Source organism: Phascolarctos cinereus, unplaced genomic scaffold, assembly GCF_003287225.1.
Source record: "Phascolarctos cinereus isolate Bilbo 61053 unplaced genomic scaffold, phaCin_HiC Scaffold_1;HRSCAF=81, whole genome shotgun sequence".
Taxonomy (NCBI): domain Eukaryota; kingdom Metazoa; phylum Chordata; class Mammalia; order Diprotodontia; family Phascolarctidae; genus Phascolarctos; species Phascolarctos cinereus.
The window spans coordinates 236,074,815-236,100,703 of NW_027555514.1; the positions used below are offsets into that span (position 1 = coordinate 236,074,815).

The window sequence follows — 25,889 nt, forward strand, 5'->3', positions numbered from 1 at the left end:
CCTCCTGAGATTCTCAGGTCCACTGTAGGAACCCAAGTAAAGATAGCAGGTTTAGAGGGGGATGCTAGGTGGTACAGTAGATACAGCACCGGCTCTGAAGTCAGGAGGACTTGAGTTCAAATCTGGCCTCAGACCAAACACTTGACACTTATTAGCTGTGTGACCCTGGGCAAGTCACGTAACCCCAATTGCCTAAAAAATAAATAAACAAACAACAAAAAAAGATAGCAGGTTTGGCTGACTAGATCTGGCTTTTTTGCTTGACTTTATAATATCATAGATTTAGAGATGGAGGGGATGTTAGAGGTCACTTAGGCCAACCCCTTAATCTTAGGGATGAAGACACTGAGTTCCAGAGAGAAATGACTGGTCCAAGGTCATAGGGAAAGAGATAGGACCTGTGAATTCATTGATAATGGGAACTTCCAGATGGGGAAACTCCCTCTTCCAATTTAGGTTGATACCTTCTCTGTAACTTATCATCTTAGCATAGCCTAGAGCACTGAGAGGTTAAATGAGCTGTCCAGGATCATACAGCCAATATTGGTCACAGGCAGGCCTCAAATCCAGGTCTTCTGTCCACAAGGCCAGCTCTCCGTTCACACTATGTCATTATGGCTCTCCCAGGTCATGCAGGCAGTGATTGGCAGAGCTGGAGTTTCCAGACAACAACAAGAAGCATTTATATAGCACTCTAAGGTCTGTAGGGTTCTTTAAGCCAATTACATCATTTGACCCTTGCACCAACCCTTGGAGTCAGGGGCTATAATTATTTCCATTTTATAGATGGAGGAATGAAGACAGATTAAATGACTCACTTAGGGTCACACAGTAAATGTCTAGGAGGGCATTTGAACCCAGGTTTTCCAGACTCTACATCCGACCCCCCATCCATTGTTCCACCTAGATAAGTACTCTCTCTATTGTGCCATGCTCCCTCTTACGTTGGCAGTGAAGTTTAGATGAAGAGTAGATGCGGGCATGGGAAGGAAGGGAGACTCAGAGATCAGAAGCTCAAATTCTTAGTAGCAAGAGTAATCACATTCCTTTGGCCAGTCCAGGGGAATCTGGGGTGTACTGAAGGCAAAGGCAGCTACGTGGAAGAGACCTTTACTTCATGCAAGCAAACCTCCTTTATTTTCAGACCTCCTAGGGCCCCATCCATTTATTCCAGACAAGTGCCAGTTTCTCTATTGTCTAGTAAGATTTGTCATGACATTTCACCCCTTTGCTTGTATTACTCAGGTTGGACTACATCCTGGGAGTAGGCTGAGTACATTGTTTTCCCTACCAGGTTTCAAATTGACACTCAAAGAGAACCTGGGCCTTTGAAACGAGGAACTTTAAAATGAAATGGCCTTTTTTAATGGCTTAAAAAGACTTTTGGCACATTTAAAAAACAACAATAACAAGGCTATCCTTTGATCAGTCATTTTCTTTTTAGAACTTCACCCTTTCTGTTTCTTTTTTCACAGCATGACTGATATGGAAATATGTTTTACATGATTGCACATATATAACCTATATAAAATTGCTTGCCATCTTAAGGGGAGAGGGCAAGAGGAGAAAGGGAAGGGAGAAAATTTGGAACTCAAATTTTTTTTTTGAAATTTATATTAAAAATTGTCTTTATATTTAATTAAAAATACTATTAAAAACATACTTCACCCTGTTTTTCCATTCATTTCCTGATCTACTTGTCCATCTTCTCTTCACAGAATCATAGAATTTTCCTCAAAGTGTCAGGTGAAGGGCAAACATCAACTCCTCTCTTTATCTGATCTCTTCTTGATTAATGCCCCTAAATACCCTTTAGTTGACCTAGACCATGATCTTGATCCTGATTCTTTTAAAATTATGTTTCCTCAATCTTCTGGTCATAGGGCACTTAGTCCTGACTTGGGCTTTGGTGGAAATGCAGAAGTACCATGCTGTAGTAGGTTTATTTAAAATAAATGGTCCAACAAATTATATAGTTATCCCTCCTACATTGTGACTTTCCCCATTGAGGTGTCAATATATCTAGGATTGGCATAAAAAATTAAATGGGAATTTTGGGAGAGTTTTGCCAAAGCCACAGATGATATGTGAAGGTTTGCAGATGACAAAGAACGTATGACCAAATACTTAACCCAAATTTTACAATAAGGTACTGTAAATACCCCATGAAAGTAAAAGAAAAAAATTGAGACTCCTTCTCTGGTATAAAGGGAGGGTCAACAAATTTTACACAGATTTTCCAGATCGTGGGGGCACTGTGCCCCTAACTTCTGTGAAGGGATAACTGTATTGCTAAGGAAAGCTTGTGATGATAGGGGATTAGCACAGGATGTAGAGTGGAAAGGGTAAGCAAGCAATAGAACTTTCACCATATATCTCTGCTCTTTCTTAGCCTCCCCACCTCTAAAACCTAGCAGCTACTAGCCTCAGGCATTTTGTTTATACCCCTGCTGATGAAATCTGACCCTGAATTACCCGTTCCTCCATATGGGAGATAATATTGCATTTCACACACAACCCAGCTTTCCTCCTAGGCTGTTAAACCATTTTACTACAATAGTTAAATTGCTATTTTCATATTTGCTTTATAGTCAGACAAAGTGATGCATCCTAAGTCAGTCAGCCCTCCGAGGTCATGGCACAACTGAAGCTTGGAATAGGATTACTAAACTTGAGATAATGCCTTTTAGTAGATGATGACATTATTAACTATTTCCATGGAAACCCTGCTCAATATTGTGTTTCATGAAGGTCCTTTTAAGTTTACTGTATTGAATTCAATCTAAAGAAAGAAAATGAATTAAAAAGTGAAATTTCTCTAATTTGGGCCCTAGATTCTCAGCCCAAGTAACATCTCCTCTCTTCCTTCAAAGGTGGAACCAAGTAACCTTAGACATCTATTGTAATTATGCTATGTCTATTCTCTTGGCCTGTTCACATTGAAGAACTATACTTTTAATTACCTGTTAAGCCCTCAATGAAGGCTGACTTTTGTGCATCTCCGCTGATTGTCAAAACGAGAATCTTGTACAGACGGCCCGGGGTTAGGGATGTGAACCGATACTCAGTTGCAGTATTTACAAGGTGAAGGGAAGGAAGGACCTTCACATCATTGAAGCAAAGCTGAATCTCATACTGATCAACATCTCCGTCAGCCCGCACCCAGGTGACATGCAGCTCTTCCGTACTCCTATTACGCAGCGCTAACTCTTTCACAGACTCTGGGACTGCAGGGAATGGAGAATTTTAGAATAACTCAATGAGAAATGGAAGCATTGAACTGATGGGCTTAGTGGAGAATCTAGTCACGTGGACAGAGCTATCAAAGTATTCAAGTACCTAAAAAAAATGATCCATCATGGTGTGTAGCTAGGCAGCTGGGTGACTCAGTGTACTGAATGCCTTGGAGTCAGGAAATCCTGTCTTAGATACTTCCTAGCTGTGCAATCCCGGGCAAGTCACTTAATTAATCTCTGTTTGCCTCAGTTTCCTCATCTGTAAAGTGGGGATAATATCAGCCTACCTCCCAGGTTTGTTGTGAGGATCAAATGAGACATAATTTATAAAGCACCTTGCAAACCTCAATAGAGATGCTAGTTGTTATTGCTATTACAAAATTTGTTTAAGAATTGTATTCGTAGAAGTGTAATAGCAATAGTAATTGACTTTTAGAGAGGACATGTGAAATGGTGGATAGAGAGTTAGCCTGGAGTCAAGAAGAGTTAGGTTCAAGTCCTGACTTTCACACAAGGTATGTGACTTTGGACAAGTCATCTAACCTTTCAGTGCCCTAGGCAACTCTCAAGGACAATCATTTACTGAACAGACAATCATTACAGAACAGTTTCCATCTGCATTTGTGGTGGGAGTTTCCACACTTGGGAGTTAGATTTGCTCTAAAAAGTTTTACACAGCTCTTTACATGCATTATTTCATCTGATCCACATAGCGACCTTGTGAAGTACATTGCACAGATGAGTAAACTGAGGCTGAGGCAAGGTGATTTGCAGCTAGTTAGTGACAAGGTGGGATTTAAAACCAGGTCTTCCTGAGTCCAGGCCTAGCACTTTCTCCAACAATCCATGCTGCCTTATTAAGTGTGCTTGCAAAAATAAATCCAGATTCCCTCCAACTACCACTTAACATTCCTCATGTACAATTAAGCACAGCAATCTGTAAGGTGTTATTAAAAATCTGCTGATTTTCATGAAAGGAGATCTTGTGCGCTTAATTTTTTAGCATCATAGAATTGTAAAATGCCATTATGTCAGCCAGGCTGGAAGTTAATGGGAAGAATATGACTGTCTGGCAGGCAATTGCTTTCTCCCTGTGCAGCCACGGGAAGCTTCTAGGGGCTGAGCTGCTTCTGAAACTTCCCAGGCTCTAATGCCTGGCACACAGTAAGTGCTTAATGAATGTGGATTGGTTGTTTGTGGCTGGGGAGCCATGAGGAGAGCAGGAACCAGTCATCGGAGAATGACTGAACTGCTGAAACAGCAGAGAGACAGCAGTCAGAGAGGTAGCAGAGAGACAGCAATCAGAGAGAGAGCTGAGCTAAGAACTTGGATTGTGACTAGAGAGTTAAGGTGCCCAGGACCACCATGGCGGCTGTGGCTCTGTGATCTTATAACCACTGAACGTGAAATGACGAATTCCCACTATTTATGGGTTTTAAAAACTGAACGTTAACTTTAACAAGAAAGTAATTAAACTAAAGGCAGCTAGGTAGCACAGTAGCTAGAGCACTGGCCCTGGAGTCAGGAAGACTCATCTTCCTGAGTTCAAATCCAGCCTCAAACACTTACTAGCTGTGTGACCCTGGGCAAGTCATTTAACCCCGCTCGCCTCAGTTTCCTCATCTGTGAAATGAGCTAGAGAAGAACCACTCTAGTATCTTTGCCAAGAAAACCTCAAAAGGGCTCACAGAGTCAGACATGACTGAAATGACATAACAACAATAACAGTAGTTAAGATTTATATAGCACTCTAAGGTTTGCAAAGTGCTTTGCATATATTATCTGATGCTCTAAGCCTCGGAGTTGTAGGGGTAGCAGTATAGAAGGGAGTAGGATCAGGAAAGGGCAAGAACAAGCATTTATTGAGCATCTACAATGTACTGGTCACTGTGATTACTACTTTATAAGCATTATCTCATTTGACACAAGTCACATTTATGATATTCCCAGGGGGAGTTCTGTTGGGGACACGAGTTAAAGATTATTAGTGCTGAGAAACCCCCAAAGATTGAGGCCAGTCTATGAGCTCAGAACCAAAATTCTGAGTTAATCAACTTACTTGTTCTCTTATTCATCCGCTCACTGGCTTCATAATTTCCACTCTTGGTACTAACGGTGACACTGTATAGACGCCCGGGGACAAGATTTCCAAAGATGCATTCATTTTCAGTCTTAGGGATGATCTTGGTTTGGACGGAATTATTCTTGTTGGTGATGACAACCACGTATTGATCAAAATCTCCAGTGGCATGCAGCCAGGATACTTTCAAATGGTCACTCATGGCAGAGTTGCTAATAGTAAGTCCCTGAACTTTTGAGGGCACTGAAAGAGAGTGAGAGTCGTTAGAAGTTTAGGGATTCTGAAGAGAAACAAATTACAGACAAGGGTCTAGATTTGTCCAGCTGTCCACTTCCATCCCAAGTCTTTCAATTTATAAAATAAAGAGGCTACGATAGTTGACCTTTACTAGGTAGCTTTCAGCCCTTAATTTCGTATTAGTTATGAACTTAAACTACTAGAAGATATGGATTATTACTATGACTCATTGATACTGGCGAAGTGACACTTGAATGAAATTAGCGAGGATCATAGATTTAGAGATGGAAACTTATTGTGAAATATCCTCTTTGGACAGGTAAGAAAACAAGCCAAGAGAGGTTAAGTGACTTATCCAAGGTGGCAGAGGGGCTGAGCTAGGAAATAACAGGGATTATGAATAGAGAGTTAGGGCACCTGGGGCCACGATAGCAGCTGTGGGACGGCAGAGCTGCTTTGAATAGAGTAAGTAGACCCTAGTGGGAAACCAGGGGCAGCACAGAAATGCTGCTTTCCCCCTAAGACCCTGAAGTCTATTCACTAAGTGCTGAATTTTGAGGTAGTAGGGAATGATACCTGAATCTTAAAGTGGGGCAGTAGTAAGGGGCAGAGCCAGGATTTGAACCCAGACTCTCGGACTCTTTCTAATGCACCTACTCAGTTTAATTGCTTGTTTGACCAGACTGTTTTAATAGCCCCCATAGGATACCTATCACAACACCGTGCATGTGAATGAGTATTAAAATTCTTAATTGGTAATTAATGTTAATGAAAATGATGGTGATGGAAATGCTAGAATCTCAATGGATCTAAATCTGGTAACTGGTAACTCATGGTTACTAAACTCTATTGTTTTGCAGTAGGCATCTGTCTATCTGAGACATGTTGTACAATATTAAAGCTATTATAATTTTATGTTTAGAACTATAAAAAAGATCCAGCCATAGACTATTATACAATTAATATTTTTAAAAAATATGTTCATTACAAATGGTTAAAAGGAAGTAAGAGCAGCAAGTAGTATGAAGCCATATTTGGTGCACAAAGCTCTAATCCGTGTGAGGGCATTTAATCATTTTCCATCTCCCTTACTGTGTGCTGAGCCTTTAGGACTGGGATAAGCATCCTTTCCTCTGAACATTTGGGTACATATCATGTGTACTCTTTTAGGTTGTAAACTCCTCCAGGGAAAGGACTGCATCATTCTGTCCCTCCCTGCCCTCCACCCCCAATGTTTTCTTCTCCCATTAGAATGTAAGCTCCTTGGGGGCAAGGGATTGTTTTGTGTTTGTTTTGTTTTGCTTGTATTTCCATCCCCTGCACTTATCACAGTGCTAGGCACATAGTAAGCACTTAGTAAATGTTTGTCACCTGCCCTTGCAACTTGCTTCTGTGTCCCCAGCATCTAAGATAGTATCTGACCCATACAGTGCTGTGGGGTAGAAAAAAGTGATGTTTGAAGTCAGAAGACCTTGAAGTATGAGCCATGCCAGTGAAAGGGTTGACGGCTTGTAGGCTCCTTTTAATGAAGGGTATCTTAAAAAAAAAACCCAAAAACTTAAGCTATATACAGTAGACCTCTTTCTTTGAACACCTGTAGCACCCATGCTATCCAATTAGCACTTAACACATGATGTTGGACATTCAATCAATCAATAAGCATTTATTAAGCACCTACAATCTGCCAGGCATTGTGCCGGGTGCTGCAGATACAAAGACAAAAACAAAACAGTCCTCGCCTTCAAGAAGACAATATGAACATTTATATGTAAATAAAAATAATTTAAAATTTAACTTTAATTTATTATTTGTTTTATTTATTTTTATTTTAATTTATCTTTTATGTATTGTATGCTCAGTACCACATCTTTGTAAACTCAGTGCTTATTGCACGTTGTAGGTACTCAATAAAGATTATTAATGAGTTCTAAGGCTCTTAATCATATGGCAACAGCAAGGTATTTATTTCATGAAGGATTGACCTACATTTCAGGAAGAAAGATTTTATGCAAAGTTGATGCCAACTTAGGAAGATTATTTATGCAATGTACTAATTACAGATGATTAAAGCAAAGCCACATTGCCAAGGAGAATGAGGCCAGATTTGGCCTACTAAGCTCTCAGCTAAGTGTGGCCATATCATCAGTCTGAATCTCCTTTTCTATCTATATTTGGTATATGCTCAGAGAAGGGACTTGGAGGCAGGGGACAAGTATCTCTTCTTCAGAATGTATGTGTACAAGCCATTTATCACTTAATAGAAAATTCTTAAGGTCAGAGGCTGTTGCTTTGCATCTCCGTATCTTGGAAGGTTAGCTTGTTGTGTAAGATGATGGTTAATTTTCTTTTCTCATTGTGTTGGAGAGCACACATAGTGTTACAAATTTAGAACTGGAAGAGCCTTTAGATATCATTTAGCCCAACTTTTTATTTTACAGATCAGGAAACTGAGGCACAGAGAGGTTAAGCGATTTGCTTGAGGTAACTCAGGTAGTAAGTAGCAATCATTCAGCTCTCCAGTTCTCCAAATCCAGTTGTTCTCTTTTCAATGAATCATGAGCTCTAAGATGTTGCTCTTATTGTCAGAATACAAACTATTTTTGTCAAAATTTCATCTTGACATTTGTGTGACTTGACTGCTATATATTAGTTGAGTGACCCTAAGGAAGTGACTTAATCAATTTGTGCTCTAGACAACTCTAAAACTATGAGCTTCCAAGAAGATGCCTGCCTACTTTGACAGTTTTCTAATTTGGGAGTTTCATATGACTTCTCAACACTGAAATAAAATAACTTATCTGGTCCCCATCCCCATCCCCATCCCCATGCCCTTGCCCATCCCCATCTCCATCCCTATGCCCATTCCCAACCCCGTTCCCATTCCTATTCCTATCCCCACCTCCATCCTCACCCCTATCCCCATCCCCATCTCCATCCCCTTCTTTATCGCATCCCCATCCTCACCCCCATCCCCATTCCCATTCCTATCCTTAGCCCTATCCCAATCCCCATCTCCATTCCCATCCCCATTTCTATCCCCACCCCTATCTCCATTCCCAACCCCATCCCTATCTTCATTCCTGTTTCTATGGAAAAGGAAGTGTAAAGTCTGTTTTAAAGCCATCCATGAACTTCAGAAGAAATCCCTGAACACCACTTAATGATGGAAGTGTATACACTTGAAGGGAAACACAGTACTTGACACCAGTCTGTGTTTGTGATTTTTCTAAGTGAGAAGGTAATAGATGTTTGCCCACATAAGGAGCTTCTGAGGTCAAAAGGATTTTCAGAATCACCATAGCTTAGAGTTGGAGAGGGCCTCGGAGACCATCTAGTCTAATTGTTAGGACTTTTCCCCTTATATCAAGCCTAAATCTTCCTCTTTCATTGCACCTACTTCTTTCCCTATGGGGATAAGCAGAAAAGTACAATAACCATGCTTCTACATGGCCGCCCTTAAAATACTTGGAGCCAGATCACCCCTAAGCTTTTATCTCCTCCAGAATAAACATCCTTTGCCCGGCTTCATTACAGTTTTGCGGCTTCACTGACACTACCCCCGAGCTATTCCAGGATTAGAGCCCCAGGAGCCACGGGAATGACCGGACTCAGGCGGAGGGCCTGTCTCTCCACACATTCTCACCTGTGCGCTCCTGGCCGAAGGAATAGTTCTCATACTTGCCACTTCTTGTGGTTATAGTTACGTTGAACAGTCGGCCAGGAGTGAGAGAGCTGAAGGAGCATTCGCTGGTGGATTTTGCAATAGCAAGAGACTGAACAATCTTATCACCATGAGAGAGAGTCACGGAATAGCTATCTACATCTCCAGGAGCTGGTAGCCAGGAAATGCTGAGGTAATCACTCCGACCAGAATTATTCAGTGTTACTCCACTGACACTAGAAGGGACTGGGGACAAAGAGAGAGAGAGAGAGAGAGAGAGAGAGAGAGAGAGAGAGAGAGAGAGAGAGAGAGAGAGAGAGAGAGAGAGAGAGAAAACATGAGCAGTATTAGTAATATGTCATTGTCATCAAACAACAGGAATTTCTGGTATCTAATCTGATCACATAAGAATTAAAGGAAAAGTCAGGATTCCACATTATCTTTCAGAACACTTGTGACTGACATAAAGAACTCTAGTGCATTTATATAGCACCTTAAGGTTTGCCAAGCTCTTAACAAACATTATCTCTTCTGATTCTCATGACAACCCTGGGAAGTGGGTGCTATTATTATCTCCATTTTGCAGATGAGGAAACTGAGGCAGAGTAACCTCTAGTTTGCCCAGAGTTATATAACTAATTAACTGTCTGAGATTGGATTTGAACTAAAATCTTTTTGACTCTAGGTATAGAATACTATTCGTAGTGTTCTCTACTTGCGTCTTGGTTTGATATAACCCCAATGTGTAACTAAAATGCTGTCATTCTTGCCATTTTTTAAATAGGGTGGATATTTTTTCTGCTTCTGCTTTAAAGTATTCTAGGAATGGAGTATTTTTTTTATTTTAATTTTTTTAGTAATGTGCTTTGCAGAGAAGGGAACAGTTTAGCAAATCAAAATAATCGATAAAATGATGATGTTGTCTATGGTAAAATATGAAGAACTGAATGGCTTTTCTCAAAATCCTCCCACATCAATGCACTGTGAAGTTCATGCCCTCTGGTTATTCATCATTAGGGGGTTATCAGTAATCCTCACTGCTACGGAGCCCATCACGAAAGTATTTCCTGCCCCCTAGTGGTAGGAAGAAAGTCGAAAGTCTTAAGCAGGTCATACATCAGATGCTAGTGTATGGTAACTTTTTTTACTTGTGGCTAACTGTATTTATAAATAAGGGTCGATTCTTATCAAATGATGTAATTACGGTCTTAGTTATATTTCTATCATCAATCGATGTTGACAGAATATTGTCAATCGTTTAACAGCGTATCCCTAGTTTATTATGGTCATCATTGCCTGTCAGGAAAAGTCAGCTTAAATTTCGACAAGCATATCTGAATATCAGACTTGTGTTTCTCAGAAAGAATCTAGATGTTTTCAATATTTACAGAAAATGACACAGTTATTATCATAGTACAAGGTATCAGTTCAACCAGCCAATGTTTATAGGATTAGGGACTGGACTTCTGATTTCATTAATATGTGGAATTCCTAGAGGAGAAAACTCCCTCCACCAATACAGGTCACCAGGCGTCTCTGCAATTCTCTGCAGTTTTAGCGAGCTGCCCAGAGCACTAAGAGGCAAAGTGACTTGTCCAGAGTCACTCAGTCAGTACCGAGGGGTATATCGCCATAGATTTAGAGCTGAAAGGGACCTTGAAAGAGGTCGTACATTCCTTCTCTTTCATTTTATAGACAAGAACACTGAGGTTAAGTTACTGAGGTTAAGTGACTGGGAAACCAAGGTCACACAGCCAGTGTGCTCCCTAGGCACAAGTGTCAGCTGGAGCCAGCTGGTACCACTTTGAGAGCGCCCATTCTTAAATTTTCAGCATGAGCATTTATACCTCAGAAATCAGCAAATGCGAATCAGGGCTTGACTTATTGTTTTGTTGCCCATCCAAACTGGAGAAAGTGATGGAGAAAACATTAATAATGAAGATCAAACTTAAAAATTCGTTGAACATACATTCCTCCCCATCCTGAGCTAGTTGTTAAACATTTACAAGCACACCATTCCCTAGGTATAACTTGAACCCAAATCTTTGACTCAAAGGTCAACTGCACTACAATTACCTATCTAAAAATGTTTATTTCCCCCCCACCAAATTATAAAATAAACCGTTGTTAATGATTTTTCTAGGAGTTGTTTGCTTTTACAGAAATTAGTCTACTTTGCTCCTTAGGCCTAATATCAACCTACAGAGATAGTTGTTTGAAGTGCTTTGAGTTGTGAGATGCTGGAAAATGAACACAGTTTCACAACTTAAACAGATAATGGTGCCCTCCTATCTTCTCTTGTGATACAGAAAGGTGTCTATACATGAAATGTCATCAACCTGATGTCAATATCTATTTTTGTGTAACGACTATTCCTTATACTCTGGGACTCTTTTTCATGTGTCATATTTTAATTTGTTTTCTTTTACTCTTAGACATCAGAACTAGTTTTTATTTCATCATTATGTCTTTCTCATAAATGGAAAGATGCATGGTAGGTATAAGTAGGTTATAATTTGGACACAGGAAGTATCATAAAAGACATTATTAACTATTGTGAAAATGAGGTGGATCTAATATGTTGTGTGATCTAGGGATAACTACTTCTATGCCCCTGCATAAGTGACATCACCACTGTGTTCCTCAGTTTCCTTATCTGTAAAATGAAGGAGCTGCACCAAGTGGCCTGTAAGCTCCCTTCTGATTCTAAATCCTTGATTCTATGATCTCAAGCAAAACTACTCAACTTGCCAATGACAGAAAGATAGAAGGAACAGAAAATATGTTGAATAACAGAATCAAGATTTGAAAAGCTACTAAAAAGGATGGGAAGATAAAACTAAACTGACAAGACGAATTTTAACAGAGATAAATATGAAGTTCATCAATAAACTTAAAATAATCATTTGCACTAGTATAAAGTGGGGGCATCTGGCTTAAAATAGTTGCTATGAAACAGGTCTGAAGGTTTTTATTGACCGAAATCTCAATATATGTCAATAGTATGACACCCTTACCAAAAAAAAAAAAAGCAAATATAATATAGGCAAATACATCAGTAGATGTATAATGTTTAGGACAAGGCAGGGTGTTCTGGTTTTAGCTCTAAAAGTGACTTATCCAAGCTCATAGAGCTAATTAATCATAGAGCTGGAATTAGAAGGTAGGTTTTCTGAATCACAACCTGGCCTTTTTTTCCCATTCAGCAAAGTATGGTGTCAAAGAAGCTAAGAGAAGAAAGGGTTTCAAGAAAAGTGGTTGAATTCATGGTGCCGTGTGCTGTAAACTGTGCAAAGAACATTGCATTAGATGCCCGAGTATAAATGAATGGGTCTACTTCTGACTAGAGACAAAATATTCTGAACTGGCTTGGTTTAATCTCTTGGAAGAGGTGATGGCTAATTATTTGATTCATTAAGAATTTGTTGCTTAAGTGAGATGAGCAGAACCAGGAGAATACTGTACACAGAGGCAGCAATATTATATGATGATTAACTGTGAATGACTTAGCTCTTCTCAGCAACACAATGATCCAAGACAATTCCAAAGGACTTATGAGGGAAAATGCTATCTACCTCCAGAGAAAGAATTGATGGAATCTGAGTGCAGATTGAAACATACTTTTTTAAACTTTCTTTATTTTTCTTGTTTTGTTTTGTTTTTGTTTTTGGGCTATTTATCTTTCACAACACGACTCACATGGAAATATGTTTTGCACGACTGCACGTATATAACCTATATCAAATTGCTTGATGAGGGGGCCAGGGGAGGGAGTGAGGGAAAGAATTTGGAACTCAAATGTTTTAAATGAATATTAAAATTTTTTTTCATAGAATTGGAGAAAATAAAATATTAAATAAAAAATACTATGTTGTTTATATTCTTAGGACTGGGATATATTTTCAATATATATGTAGCTGTCATGCGAAGATGACTGTAATAGTTATGAAATGATTTGGCAGATCTTCATTTCTCCCACATTAGGGATTGAAAAAAAAGCAGAGATACTAGGGTATTATGCCCATGAAAAGCTCTGAGAAATGATTGCTATGAGAGAAAGCCACAGGGGAGGGCAGGTCATGCTTCCACTATGATTATGCTGGAGGACTGTGGTCACTGTCGCCTTTCTGGACAAATTTAAGGGTTTATGGAGAGCTATACTGAAAGACAGAGATGCTAGAAGTGGATGCCAGGTGTAGGTTGGAGCAAAGAGACTGCTCAGAGTGACAGGGCTGAGGAACCTGCAGCCTTGAGGCCACAGGAGGCCTTCTAGGTCCTTGGGTGTGGCCTTTTGACGAAGTCCAAGTTTTAGGGAAGAAATCCTTCTATTAACAGGATTTGTTCTATGAAGTTTGGATTAAGTCAAAGGGCTATACTTGAGGACCTAGAGGTCCACATGTGGCCTCCAGGCCACAGGTTCCTTACTCCTGGCCCAGACCATGGGAGCCATGTAGAGTATGGAAGAGTTGAAGGACCAAGATGAGAGTGAGAGATGAGGACAGACTTAAAGTACTGGAGAAAGGGAGCATGTATACCCATGATAGGATAAGAAATTGGGTGACAAGGAGGCAAATGTATTGAGTCAGTACTGGGATTCCTAAAATTAGTGCTTAAGAAAGAAACTAATTGGTGCTGTAAGTTGGCAGGAACTTGAACTGACCGTCTGGGGAGTAGGGTAGGGAATTTAGAGTTTACCAGAAAGGGGATTATAACTAGTGGTCTCCTAAAGGTGCTTGAATAGTTTAATTTTTGTAATTTTTTGTTGTTGTTCAGTCATTTCAGTCGTGTCCGATTCCTTTTTTGAGGGGAGGGAGAGGCTGTTGGGGTTATGTGACATTACCCAGAATAACACAGCTTGTAATGGTTTTGTATCTGTTGCTGGATTTGAACTCAGGTCCTCCTGATTCCAGGTCTCTATCCACTGCACCATCTACCTGCCCCAGTGTCTGACTCTTTGTGACCCCATTTGGGTTTTCTTGGCAAAGATAATGGAGTAGTTTGCCATTTCCTTCTCCAACTCATTTTACAGATGAGGAAACTGAGGCAAACAGAAGTGACTTGCCCAGGGTCACATAACTAGTAAGTGTCTAGAGCCAGATTTGAACTCAGGAAGATGAGTCTTCCTGACTCCAAACCTGGCACTCCATCCACTTTAATAAGCTTGTTCTGTGTTTAAATGCTGATCGATTGTTAGCCTAATTGCTTGTAGGGGTAATGAAGTGTCTGGTACCAAGCTTAAAATGAGCCACTTCCAAATGTTCTAAGGGCTTGACCTATTATTATCGAGAAGTCTTTAAAAATGAATCTGGTCAATGAGAGTCCACACCTTCACAAAGTAACTGGTTATCTCTGTTGCTGGTGACCATAAACGTGAAGGATAGTGATTAAAGTTGTACAAATCTAAAATAGCCTGGTTTTTAAAGAGAAGAGAAGCAGAGATGGAGTTGGGGGTGGCAGCTATGTAGCATAATTGGATATGGTATCTTATTAAAAATCTAAGCAAATCAATTCTCCACATCGGAGTGTTGATTTTTTTTTTAACTAAATAAACTAGAACAGAAATCCCTAAGTTATTCAAGCATTGTTTAGAATCTGTAAGACTGGTTCTATTCTATGAGTAGTGCAGAAAAATATGTGTAAATGTGTACAATTTTTGAATTTTACTGGTTCTACTTCTGGCCAAATATGATGGAGATAACCTCCTTTTCCACATTATTGCCATGGAAGAAGACCATACAACCAGGGAGATACTTTTCCTAAGAGTGGGCTTTTTATCTCATTGCATGTGTAAACTTGGCAATTGGGGGGTGTTTAAATCCAACTCTCCTGACAGTTGCAACATAAACAGTTCAAAGGAAAGAAGCTGGATGGGGATTATTTACAGCAGCGAGTGGTTATCACATCCTCACAAAAGGTTTCTGGCACTTCTCTTAAAGGCTTCAGAAAATTCACTTTGTATTCCTCCCCCTTTACTCTCCCCAGCTCTCCCTTATGTTGTTGTTGGCTTGTGTCTGTCTCTTTGTGACCCCATTTGGAGTTTTCTTGGCAGAGAAACTAGAATGGTTTGCCATTTCCTCCTCCAGATCATTTTACAGATGAGGAAACTGAGGCAAAGAGGATAAAGTGACTTGCCCAGGGTCACACAGCTGGTAAGTATCTGAAGCCAGATTTGAACTCAGGAAGATGAATCTTCCTGGATCCAAGCTTGGCACTCTATCCACTGAGCCACCTAGTTACCCCTCCTCCTTTATGGCTTCCTATAATAATAATAATATAATAATAATAATAATATAATAATAATATAATAATAATAATAATAGCACTTGCATAGCACAATTACAAAACACTTACTATGTGCTAAACTCTTTACAAATATCTCATGAGATCCTTACAACAATCCTGGAAGGCAGGTGCTATTATTATTCCCATTTTACAGTTGAGGAAACTGAGGCAAACAGAGGTCAAGTGACTTGTTCAAGGTCACATAGCTAATAAGAATCTAAGGCTGGATTTAAACTCAGGTCTTCCTGACTCTAGGCCAAGCATTCTAACTACTGAACTACCTTGCTGACAACTAGTTGTTTTAAGGTCCACAGATCTCTCTTGGATAGTTCCAGTACTGGTTTAAGGATATTATTATTGTTGTCATCATCATCATCATCATCATCATCATTTTGCAAAGATTATGGGACAATGGTAGTATTTTTGAGGAATTTCAAGATTCAGCAGTAGTTTCTCTCAGGTCCTGTAAGCTCTGATTGATATAGTTCACAAACTTTTTTTTTTCCCCTTCTCTTACCTGTCTGTCCCTCTCCCACCATTTGTCGGGAAGAGATCCCTCCACTGAATGTTGTAACCACCACTGAATAGAGGCCACCAGGCTTGAGGGAGTGGAAGCTGTAGCCACTGGTCTCACTGGACACACTCTCGTTTTTAATAACAACATTTTCGTGAATTAGTAAAACTTGGTAGAACTCAATGTCTCCTTGTGCTCTGGTCCAGTTGGTGAATAAACTATTGGTTGTCCCTTGATTGAATACATTCAAGCCAGTCACCTGAGCAGGCACTGAAATGAAAGAAAATATCCACAAAACAAAGAGAAGACAAAATAAACGTTATTTAGTCACTCCCAAGGAAGTCCAACAACAATAACAAAAAATGAGTCAAAATTGGAGACAAACTTAAAAGCACTAACAATAAATTCTCTGCTCTAGACTCCTAGCTTCACTTCCTGTAGCATATGGAAAGTCAGCTCCGGCACAGAAGGTTCTTCTGCTTCTGAATGTTGTTTATATTAGGTGAAATCAAAATGATTTAAGATTCAAAAACTAGGAGGTGCATATTTTAGGAGTGATTTTACGTTACAAACAGAACTCAAGTAATGAAAGGCTACTACTTCTGAGCAAAACCTCCACAGCCCAACAACTCAATCCAGTCTGATAAGCACTTATTAGACACCTACTACGTACAAAGCACTGTAGAAGACCCTGGGTACACAAAGACAAAACAGAAAGCAACCCCTGCTCTCAAGGAATTAATGTAATATTTTTTGGGGGGGTTACAACATATAAATAGCTAAATATAGACATGATGATTTGAGTAGAGAGAGTTATATTTCTTTCCACTTCTATAAACACTCAGAGATGTGTTATGAACCAAAGTGAATGAGGTTCTCCCATCTGAAAGCTGGAGGACTCTCTTCATCTAAGAGATTATTATTATTATTATTATTTAGACAATTGAAATTAAGTGACTTGCCTAGGGTCACACAGCTAGTAAATGAGGTCATATTTGAACTCAGGTCCTCTGCTCTACCCACTGCACTATCTAGCTGCCCCCAGCGACTATTGTTTATTCAGCAACCTCTGGCATGATGGCAAATATTTCTTTGGCATGTGGGCTAGTTACTGCCATGCAACAACCAAAGAGAGTTGGTGTTTATCATGGGCTGATAACATCTCCCCGACTCTGCATTCCCATTCTATTAATTAGCACCTATCAAAAAACATCTTTCCCACATGAGATGGAAAGGGGTTGGCATCTTGGCACACTCCTTTCCAAAGATAAGGAGCCTTGGTAGAAATGTTTATAAGAGGGGCAGCTAGGTGGTGCAGTGGATAGAGTACAGGCCCTGGAGTCAGGAGGACCTGAGTTCAAATCCAGCCTCAAGACACGTGATACTCACTAGTTGTGTGACCTTGGGCAAGTTGCTTAACCTCTATTGCCTAGCCAAAAAAGTTTATAAGAGGATTACCACTGTGTATAGAACAGCACCATGATTTTCTTGAAAATCCTAGACTTTTCTTCAGATAAGTGATCTGGATCTCCACTTCCAAAGTGAATATCTATACATTTAATAGAATTTAACCTATTTAATTTATATAATAGAAAGACCTGGGTTCAACTCCTGCCTCAGACACTCACTAGTTGTGTGACACTGGCAATCAGCCTCCCTGGGTTTGTTTCTTCATCTATAAAAATGTGTGGGTTGGAGTAAAGGGCCTCCAAGATCCCTTATAATCCTAAATCTGTGGTCCTATGAACTGAGGATGGAAGGAACCTTGAAGAAAACATTTTTGGTTGAAGTAACTACAGCTCAACTTTATGGTAAAGTCTGCCTTAGGCTTTTGAAAGTTTTAGAGCAAGAATGGACCTTATACATTGGATAGTACAACTCTTTCATTGAATAGATGAGGAAACTGGGTCCATACAGGATAAATGACTTATTGAAGGTTACATAGTTTGTGACAAAACCAGTGCTAGAGATGAAGACGTAGGACCATAGCATTGGAAGGAACTTCATTGGCTGTCTAGTTTGGTCCACTTGTACCTGACCAACAGCATCTTCTACAACATTTCCAACAGGTGGTCATCCAAGTTTTGTCTGTAGACCTCCAGTGATGGGAAACTCATGGCCTCCCGAGGCAGCTTATTTTACTGCTGAATAGCTGTAATTCCTAGAAAAAAAATTTCCTTACATCGAGACTAAATTTGACTGAGGTAAAGTGGAGTGGGCAGAATCAAAACAATTTATATGATGATAACAATATAATAAAGACAAATTACTTTGAAAGACTTAGGAATGCTGGTCAATATCATAACCAATCAGGATTTCAGAGGACTAATGATGAAACATGCCGTCTGCCTTTTGGTAGAGAGATGCATATTGAGGTGTATACATACACACACACACACACACACACACACACACATATATATATATACATATAATATATACATATATGGCATGACCAATTCAGGAATTCATTTTGCTTTACTATACATGTTTGTAATAGGTTTTGTTTTTCTTGCTTTCTCATTGGGGGTTGGGGAGAGAAGAGGAAGATGGAAGGGAGAGAATGCAGATCTAAAAATAAAATAAAATTGAATTAAATTAAAAAAATAAAAAGACCAAATTTGCTCTTTTGCAACTTCAACTAGTAGCTCCTGATAATGACCTTTGCTGTTGTTCAGTTGTGTCTGATTCTTGGTGACCCCATTGGGGGTTTTCTTGGCAAAGATATTGGCGTGGTTTGCCATTTCCTTCTCCAGCTCACTTTACAGATGAGGAAACTGAGCCAAACAAGGTTAAGTGACTTGCCCAGGGTCACACAGCTAGTAGATGTCTGAGCCCAGATTTGAACTTAGGAAGATGAGTCTTCCTGACTCCAGGCCCGGCTCTCTATCCACTGCTCCACCTAGCTGCCCAATAACGACCTTTGCAACCAAATAAAAGCTTGGTGTCTATTCCACATGAAAGCTATAATGCCCCGTAAGTCTTCTCTTTTCAGGCTAAACAGCCCAGGTTCCTTTAGCTGATTCTCACATGGCACAATTTAAAGTCTCTGGATGCCCTCTAGCTCATTGATAATCTCCTCAAATGTGGCTCCTGGAACTGAATCCAACACTTCTATAAATGAGGTCTGGTCAGCACAGGCTGCAGTAATGAAACCTTCTTGGGCCCAGACACTGGCTATGATATTACACCATTGACTTGCAATCCATGAAGACCCCCAAACCTTCATAAGATGAACTTCTGTCTTGTGATTCTTCTCCAATAGTATATCTAATTGGCATATAGCACACACATCATTGGACTTTAGATTCCTGAAAGGCAAAGAATGTAGGTTCTTTTGTTTTCTCTGAATTGAATTAAAATATATTAGAGAAAAATACCTGTTCTTCCTTCTACCCATGATGAATTTCTCAAATCTCCACTGATGCTGGTAACTGTGGCAACATACTTTCTTCCAGGCACCAGGTCTGTGAACGTGAATTCTTTAGCTTCTTTGGATAATGCCTTGTGGATGAATATGAGATCCCTGTCTGCTAGTGAAATGGCGTATTTATCCCATTCTGCTACAGGGGTCAGCCACATGATGCTCAGAGAGGATTCATTGGCGTGCTTTACTCGGAGCTGCACAACAGGCTGGGGGGCTGTGGAAAAAGCAGAGGATAACCATGTTGGTGAGTGGCACGCATGAAGTGATGAGCGCACTCACTGACTGATGAGAAGGTGACAGGTTGCCCAAACCCATACACTGTTCTCTTCCTTCCACAAGAATATTCCAATTTATCAAGCTAGTATGGGGCTGGTTTTAAAAGTGAAAGCACGATGACTAATGTTGATAGACTTAGCCCTTCTCAGCAATGCAAGGATCTAAGACATCTCCAAAGGTCTCATGATGGAAAATGCCATCCACATCCAGAGAAAGAACTATGGAGTTTGAATGCAGATCGAAGCATACTATTTGCTCTTTTTTGCTTCTGTTGTGTTTTGTTTCCTTTTTCTTTTCAATAGAACCTATTGGTTCTAATTCTTCTTTACAGCATCACTAATGTGCAAATATGTTTAATAGGAATGTATATATAGAGCCTATATCAGATTGCATGCCTTCTTGGGGAGGGAGGGGGAGAATTTAAAACTCAAAAGCTTATGGAAGTGATTGTTGATAAATCAAAATAAATTAATAAAAAATTTAAAAAAATAAAAGTGAAAGCATAAGCTTTAATTGTTGTTCAGTCATTTAAGTCGTTTTGTACACTTGTGACCCCATTTGGGGCTTTTTTTTTTAGCAGAGATACTGGAACGGTTTGCTGTTTCCTTCTCCAGCTCATTTTACAGAGGAGGAAACTGAGGCAAATAGGGTTAAGTGACTTGCCCAGGGTCACATAGCAAGTAAGTGTCTGAAGTCAGATTTGAATGCAGGAAAATGAGTCTTCCTGCCTCCAGGCCTGGCACTGTATCCACTGAACTACCTAGCTGCCCTGTGGTCTGGATAGAAATGTGGAATTTATACCTAAGTCACACACATTTGATATGCAAATATAGCTAGGATACTTCAACCTACATTATATATTTGGATGTGGCCTTTAGGAAAACTCTGTGAAGTAAGTCAATATGCTAAAATGTTCTTTTTATCCTTTGGATTTCATGTTTCTAAGTCATCTGGTTGGAGGTGGGGGTGGGGGAGATTGATAGGGTGCCCCAAACTACATCCATCCTTGTCCTGTGAAATATTGAAAATAACTTTAAATAGCCTTACATAGCGGGCATCAGAAAGGATGACTGACCCCCAAGTAGTTGCCCTTATCATCTTGCCACTCTTCTCAATAGGGCATTAAATCAATAAACTTGTTACAGACAGTCCTTTCCTTTTGCCCAGGACTGATTTTAAAAATCTGATCATTTTTCATTGTATTCAATATTTGGAGAACTTCCCTATCATTGCTTACTTGTTCGACCTTGGCAGCGAGCAGTGTTCTTTAAGCCTCCACTCTCAACAGTGACCTCTACCTCATACTGTCTTCCAGGTATGAGCCCTAGGTCATGGAAATCAAAGACCTTTGCATCTTTCCCCACGGTAGTGTTGAGCAGCACTGAAGAACCATTGAACAGCACAATGCGGTACAACTCCCAGTCTCCAGTAGGAGGCAACCAACCCACTCTGAGGGATCTCATCCAACCATTACTGATCAGCTTCAACTTTGTAACTTTCTCAGGAACTGAAATATGAAAGGATTAAAAAAAAACAAGTAAGGAATCCATTTGGGAGAGGAAGAAAGGTGGAAAACATTAGAGGACTAATATAAAAATCTGACTTTTAATATGCTTTCCTTTTATTAATGGATCATAAGCCAATGTAGAATAGCTCTCCATTCAGAAAATTCCTCATTTTGGAAAATTCAATGCTCAAGAAACTTATTCTTTATCAACTCTAGTAACAGACTCTGCAAATGCCTGTGTTTTTTAGGGGTAGAGTTTGTAGGATTACTACTCCTTTTATCCATGCAGATCTCTGAGATGATTGAGGCACACAGAAATTAGTAGTGGCTTGGCTAGATAATGTCTAAAAACAGATTTGAACCCATGTCTTCCTAATTTCTAAGTCCTGAACTCTAGGAGAATATTATTGCAACATTGCTTATCTTACAGTGAAATGGACAAAGTTTATCACTGATCAATTGCTGGCCCCTGAAATCATACCTATATTATTTCTAGCAGGTACAAGTTGCCAAAGATGGCAGTTTATAGAGGAGATCCTGAATGCTTGTGGCCATTAAATGTTCTTCCCTTCTTGACTCCCGGCGTATTCAATAATTTATTATTTATGAGTCAACTTTGATGTCCCTGTTTATTATCTCATCTCCAGTAGTGAGGAGGTGACATTGTTAGAAATGTGCAATTAAAAAAAAAACAATTAATTACACAAAGGCCACATCTTCACAGCCCAAAAGGAACAAGTAATCATCCTGATATTTCAAGATCTAAACCAGTTTTCTTGAATTATTCAGAGAGATGATTAATCTTTCACTTTTCTCTTAGCATTAAGACCTGGTTTAATTATATACTCTTTATGGCATGGAAAATGAATTTACCTTCCCTGTCTCAATAATAGCCCAAAATAGTAACCTGGTCTGATTAAAAAAAAATAGGTAACCAAATTCCACTTTTGAAATTCAAAGTTTGCCTGTTCTCCCCATTGCTATTTTCTGAGCAGAGAGTTCACCACTGATGGTAGAGACAGTGATCTGATACAGGCGTCCTGGAGTCAAGCCTTCAAAGAGGACCTCTGTCACCCTGGCTTCTATAGTTCTGAATTCTCTAACATTCCCTTGATGAGACAACGTGATATTATAATAATCCAGATTTCCTGGTGGTCTTTTCCATTTGACTTTGAGAGAAATGCAGCTATCCTCATTAGTTACCATCAGATTTGAGACTTCCACTGGGGCTAATAAGAATGAAGAAAACCAAAAGGTTTTCAGTTAGAGTTTGGTTTTTTATGGTTTATGTTTTTCTCTATCTAATTAGCATTTCTCTATCTAATTGGCATTTTATTATAAAAACAAAAATGAGAAATGATTACATAATAGTTCAAAGAGATGTGCTTTATCCTCATGCTTGAGTACATAGGCTGCATTTAATAAACATCTTCTGACTGATAAATGCCTCATTCTTATAGAGAAAATCCTACTTAATTTACTGAGAGAGTTAGGTTTAAAAAATAAATAAACCCTGTATTTTTGAATTCCTTCATGAGTTTGACAGCTGTGATGTCACTTCACTAGAGCAATATGGCAAAATCTCACAATTGCTCTTTCCTCCATTTCTTAATTTCTGGTATACTTTTGGATCTAACTAATGTCTCAAAAATCAAGATAGATACAAATTAGGAAGATAATTTCATCCTGGATTACCAATGGGACGGGGATTCCTGCTACCTTTTCCTCTTAATGTATATAAATAACTTTTAAGGCTTAGGTTACATTTTATATAGAGGTGTCCTTACACCATCATTAATGTCTAACTTTGATGCCTTGGGTTTGTGGACTGTGGATTCAAGACTATGTCAAGAGAGCACAAGCTCTGGCTTGTCCTTCCAATTTGAAAGTTCAAACATAAGCCTGGCAATGAACTCTAAGTCTGTCATCTGAGCACCATCCCCCCTAAATTCCCACAGGCTCACAACCAGGTTGTCTACACTGTAATAATTTTTTTTTTTGGTCACAATAACAACATGCTCAAAATCTATCTTATCGGTTCACAAAGGGCTTGTGATCAGAATCAGTGTTAATTGACAAAATCACAGTGAAAAAAATGTCTTCTCTACACATGGGAAGAGATGTTTACATGGTATGATTTATTGGGGTACCCAAACACCATCAGACCCCAATATCTTTCCCACCAATCTGCTATGGTGTCTGAGAATGTACCATGGTATATCTACCATAACTATAGTATTAATTACTGCTAAGCCATTTTAAATCTTGGGTGGTGGTTTCTTTAAAATAGGGGTTCTTAATCATTTTTTTGCATCATGGATTACTTTGGCAATCTGGTAAAGCCTATGGACACCTTCTTAGAATAATGTTTTTAAATGAACAAACTAAATTACATAGGATTATAGAGGAAACCAAAGTTTGTGAAAATGAAGTTGCAATTTTTTCCCATCTAAATTCACAGACTTCTTGAAATCTATATATGTACCTTTTGGGGGTCCGTGTTTAAGTTTAAGTTTAATAATCCCTGCCTTAGAATCTGAATTTATTTAAGAAAGGATTTTCAGAGAGCAGGGCAATGATTTAGGTGAAAACCAGATGAAAATCAGAAAAAGTGGAATGCTATAGCAGAAGACCTGGGTCATCACAGAAGCAGCATGAAGTGATTGGGTGCTTATGGAGGGGGTGCTGAAAGCCAAAATAAGGATGCTGAAAGAATGGGAAGAGGAGGAGACTGTGATGAGGGCGCTAACACATTAGATGGGTTCATATAAGAAATAAAAAATTTCACCTAAATTTTTTTCCTGCCTTCAGAGAAATTCAAATCAACAAGTATTTATTCAATGCCTATTGTATATTAGGATCTAGGAATACAAAGAGAAAAACCAAAATGCTTCTTCCTCTCAAGATGCTTAAATGAGGGAAACAACAGATAAACTGACAGGTAAATACAAAATTATTTCAGTAGGTATGGACTAAGGACTGGGAGTGTGGGGGGAGGATATGGAAAGACCCAGTATAAGCATTTGAGTAGAAGTTTGAAGGGATCTGGAGACTCTGAGAGGCTGAGAAGGGAAAACATTCCAGGCAGGACTACAAAGTCTAGGAGTTGGGAAGGGGAATATTGTGTGTAGGGAAACAGCAATAGGTTAGCTTTCAGATGAGGAAGAATAATGAGAATGACTTCTGTACTTCAAGCAGTTAGGTGGAGGCTGGGTTAGAAAGGGGAGAGACTGGAGCATTAGGGGAACCTAATGAAAGGAGTGGCGCTTAATAAATACGTGTTGATTGAGAGCATTTGGGGGCCTCTGGTAGTGTTAGTCAATTTCATTCTGTCCTGTGATATCCTTCCCAAGTTAATTCGTCAGAGAAGGTCATCACATTTCTTGGTATGAATTTTTGAGTTGCCTGGGTAGACTTACCTGTCCTAATTAATTTAGACTTGTAGTTCCGTAGCCCCGCTGCTTCAGTTACAATTGTGAGGTTGTAGAGATGGCCTGGGGTCAGTCCATGAAAAGTGTGAGTAGTAACATGCTTTTCTGCACTGACATCATGAACTATTCCCCCTTTATCCAGTAATATCACCCTATATTGATCCACATTGCCAGGACCTGAGGACCAGGAAACCTGGAGAGCATCAGTCTTGGTGGAGGCTTGGATAGCTTTCACTGGGAATGGTACTGTTGGAATAAAAGGCAGGTACAAAGTGTCAGGGGTCATCATTTCCACGGACAATATACATATACATACAGAACATGCATTCATTTATGCTTGCCTGCAATCTCAACTGTGCAAACTGTAGAGTAATTGAATAATTTAGGAATTTCAGCGAGAAAGCAGCACTTAAGAGTCGGGACACTGGCGTGAATCTCATCTGTAACGCTAGCTTCGTGCCTGTGGAGCGTCAGTTCCCACATCAGTAAAATGGGGATGATAATATTTGCACTATACACTTCATAGAGTTATTCAGTGGAATTCATTTTGTGAATCTTAAAATACTATAGAAATGTGAATTATTCATATTGTTAATAAACCTTGCTATAATAAGATATGGAACAACTTTATAAATGAAATCATCTCCTTATGTAGGCTTAGCAGGAGCTAAGTCTTGAATAGGGTCCAGGAAAGATCTGCCTTATATTGAAATCTCTTCTACATAAAATTGTGTTAACATATACTCAAGTACTCAAATGGATTTATGATCTTATTGATTTGAAAGTTTCTTCCAACAAAACGATCATGACTCATTCATGCTGGCTCATCTTTTGCAATTCTTGTCTATGTCTTCGCATAAACATACCAAGAAGGCAGTTAACCCAACATGCTAGAGACCTTCCTTGATTTTTCCTGACATTGCCAGGGTACCAACAGGGTACCCTGGCTGTCCATTTTTCATCTGTCACACTTGCTACATGATCAATCTATTTTTTCTTCTTGTCACACCATTAATTTCTTGATGACATGGTTTACTACTGTTTTCCTTCAAAGTTATTCATTGTTCATGTGTTTCAGCCTGCTGTGTGCCCTCCCACTACCATCTATGTGATATTCACTTATCAATCTTCAGAGGCTATTAAATACTGTATTTTACAGCCATGCAATAACTCTATTAGAACGTTGGCATGAAAAGGGGGCCTTTGCTTTCTTGGGAAGCTTGGGTTAAGTAGAAGGG

At 39.4% G+C, this 25,889-nt stretch overlaps 1 protein-coding gene across 2 annotated transcripts in view; it reads right to left on the reverse strand.

Moving 5' to 3' along the window:
- PTPRB (protein tyrosine phosphatase receptor type B) overlaps positions 1-25,889 on the reverse strand; it is a 157,063-nt gene that overhangs the window by 61,886 nt on the left and 69,288 nt on the right. For both annotated transcript variants that reach the window (XM_020990256.2, XM_020990257.2), the window contains 7 exons: positions 24,640-24,897; positions 20,951-21,220; positions 19,391-19,651; positions 16,014-16,280; positions 9,197-9,460; positions 5,296-5,559; positions 2,964-3,227 (listed from right to left, as the gene is read on the reverse strand). In XM_020990256.2, coding sequence (XP_020845915.1) covers positions 2,964-3,227; positions 5,296-5,559; positions 9,197-9,460; positions 16,014-16,280; positions 19,391-19,651; positions 20,951-21,220; positions 24,640-24,897 — 1,848 coding nt within the window. The remainder of the gene's footprint in view (positions 1-2,963; positions 3,228-5,295; positions 5,560-9,196; positions 9,461-16,013; positions 16,281-19,390; positions 19,652-20,950; positions 21,221-24,639; positions 24,898-25,889) is intronic.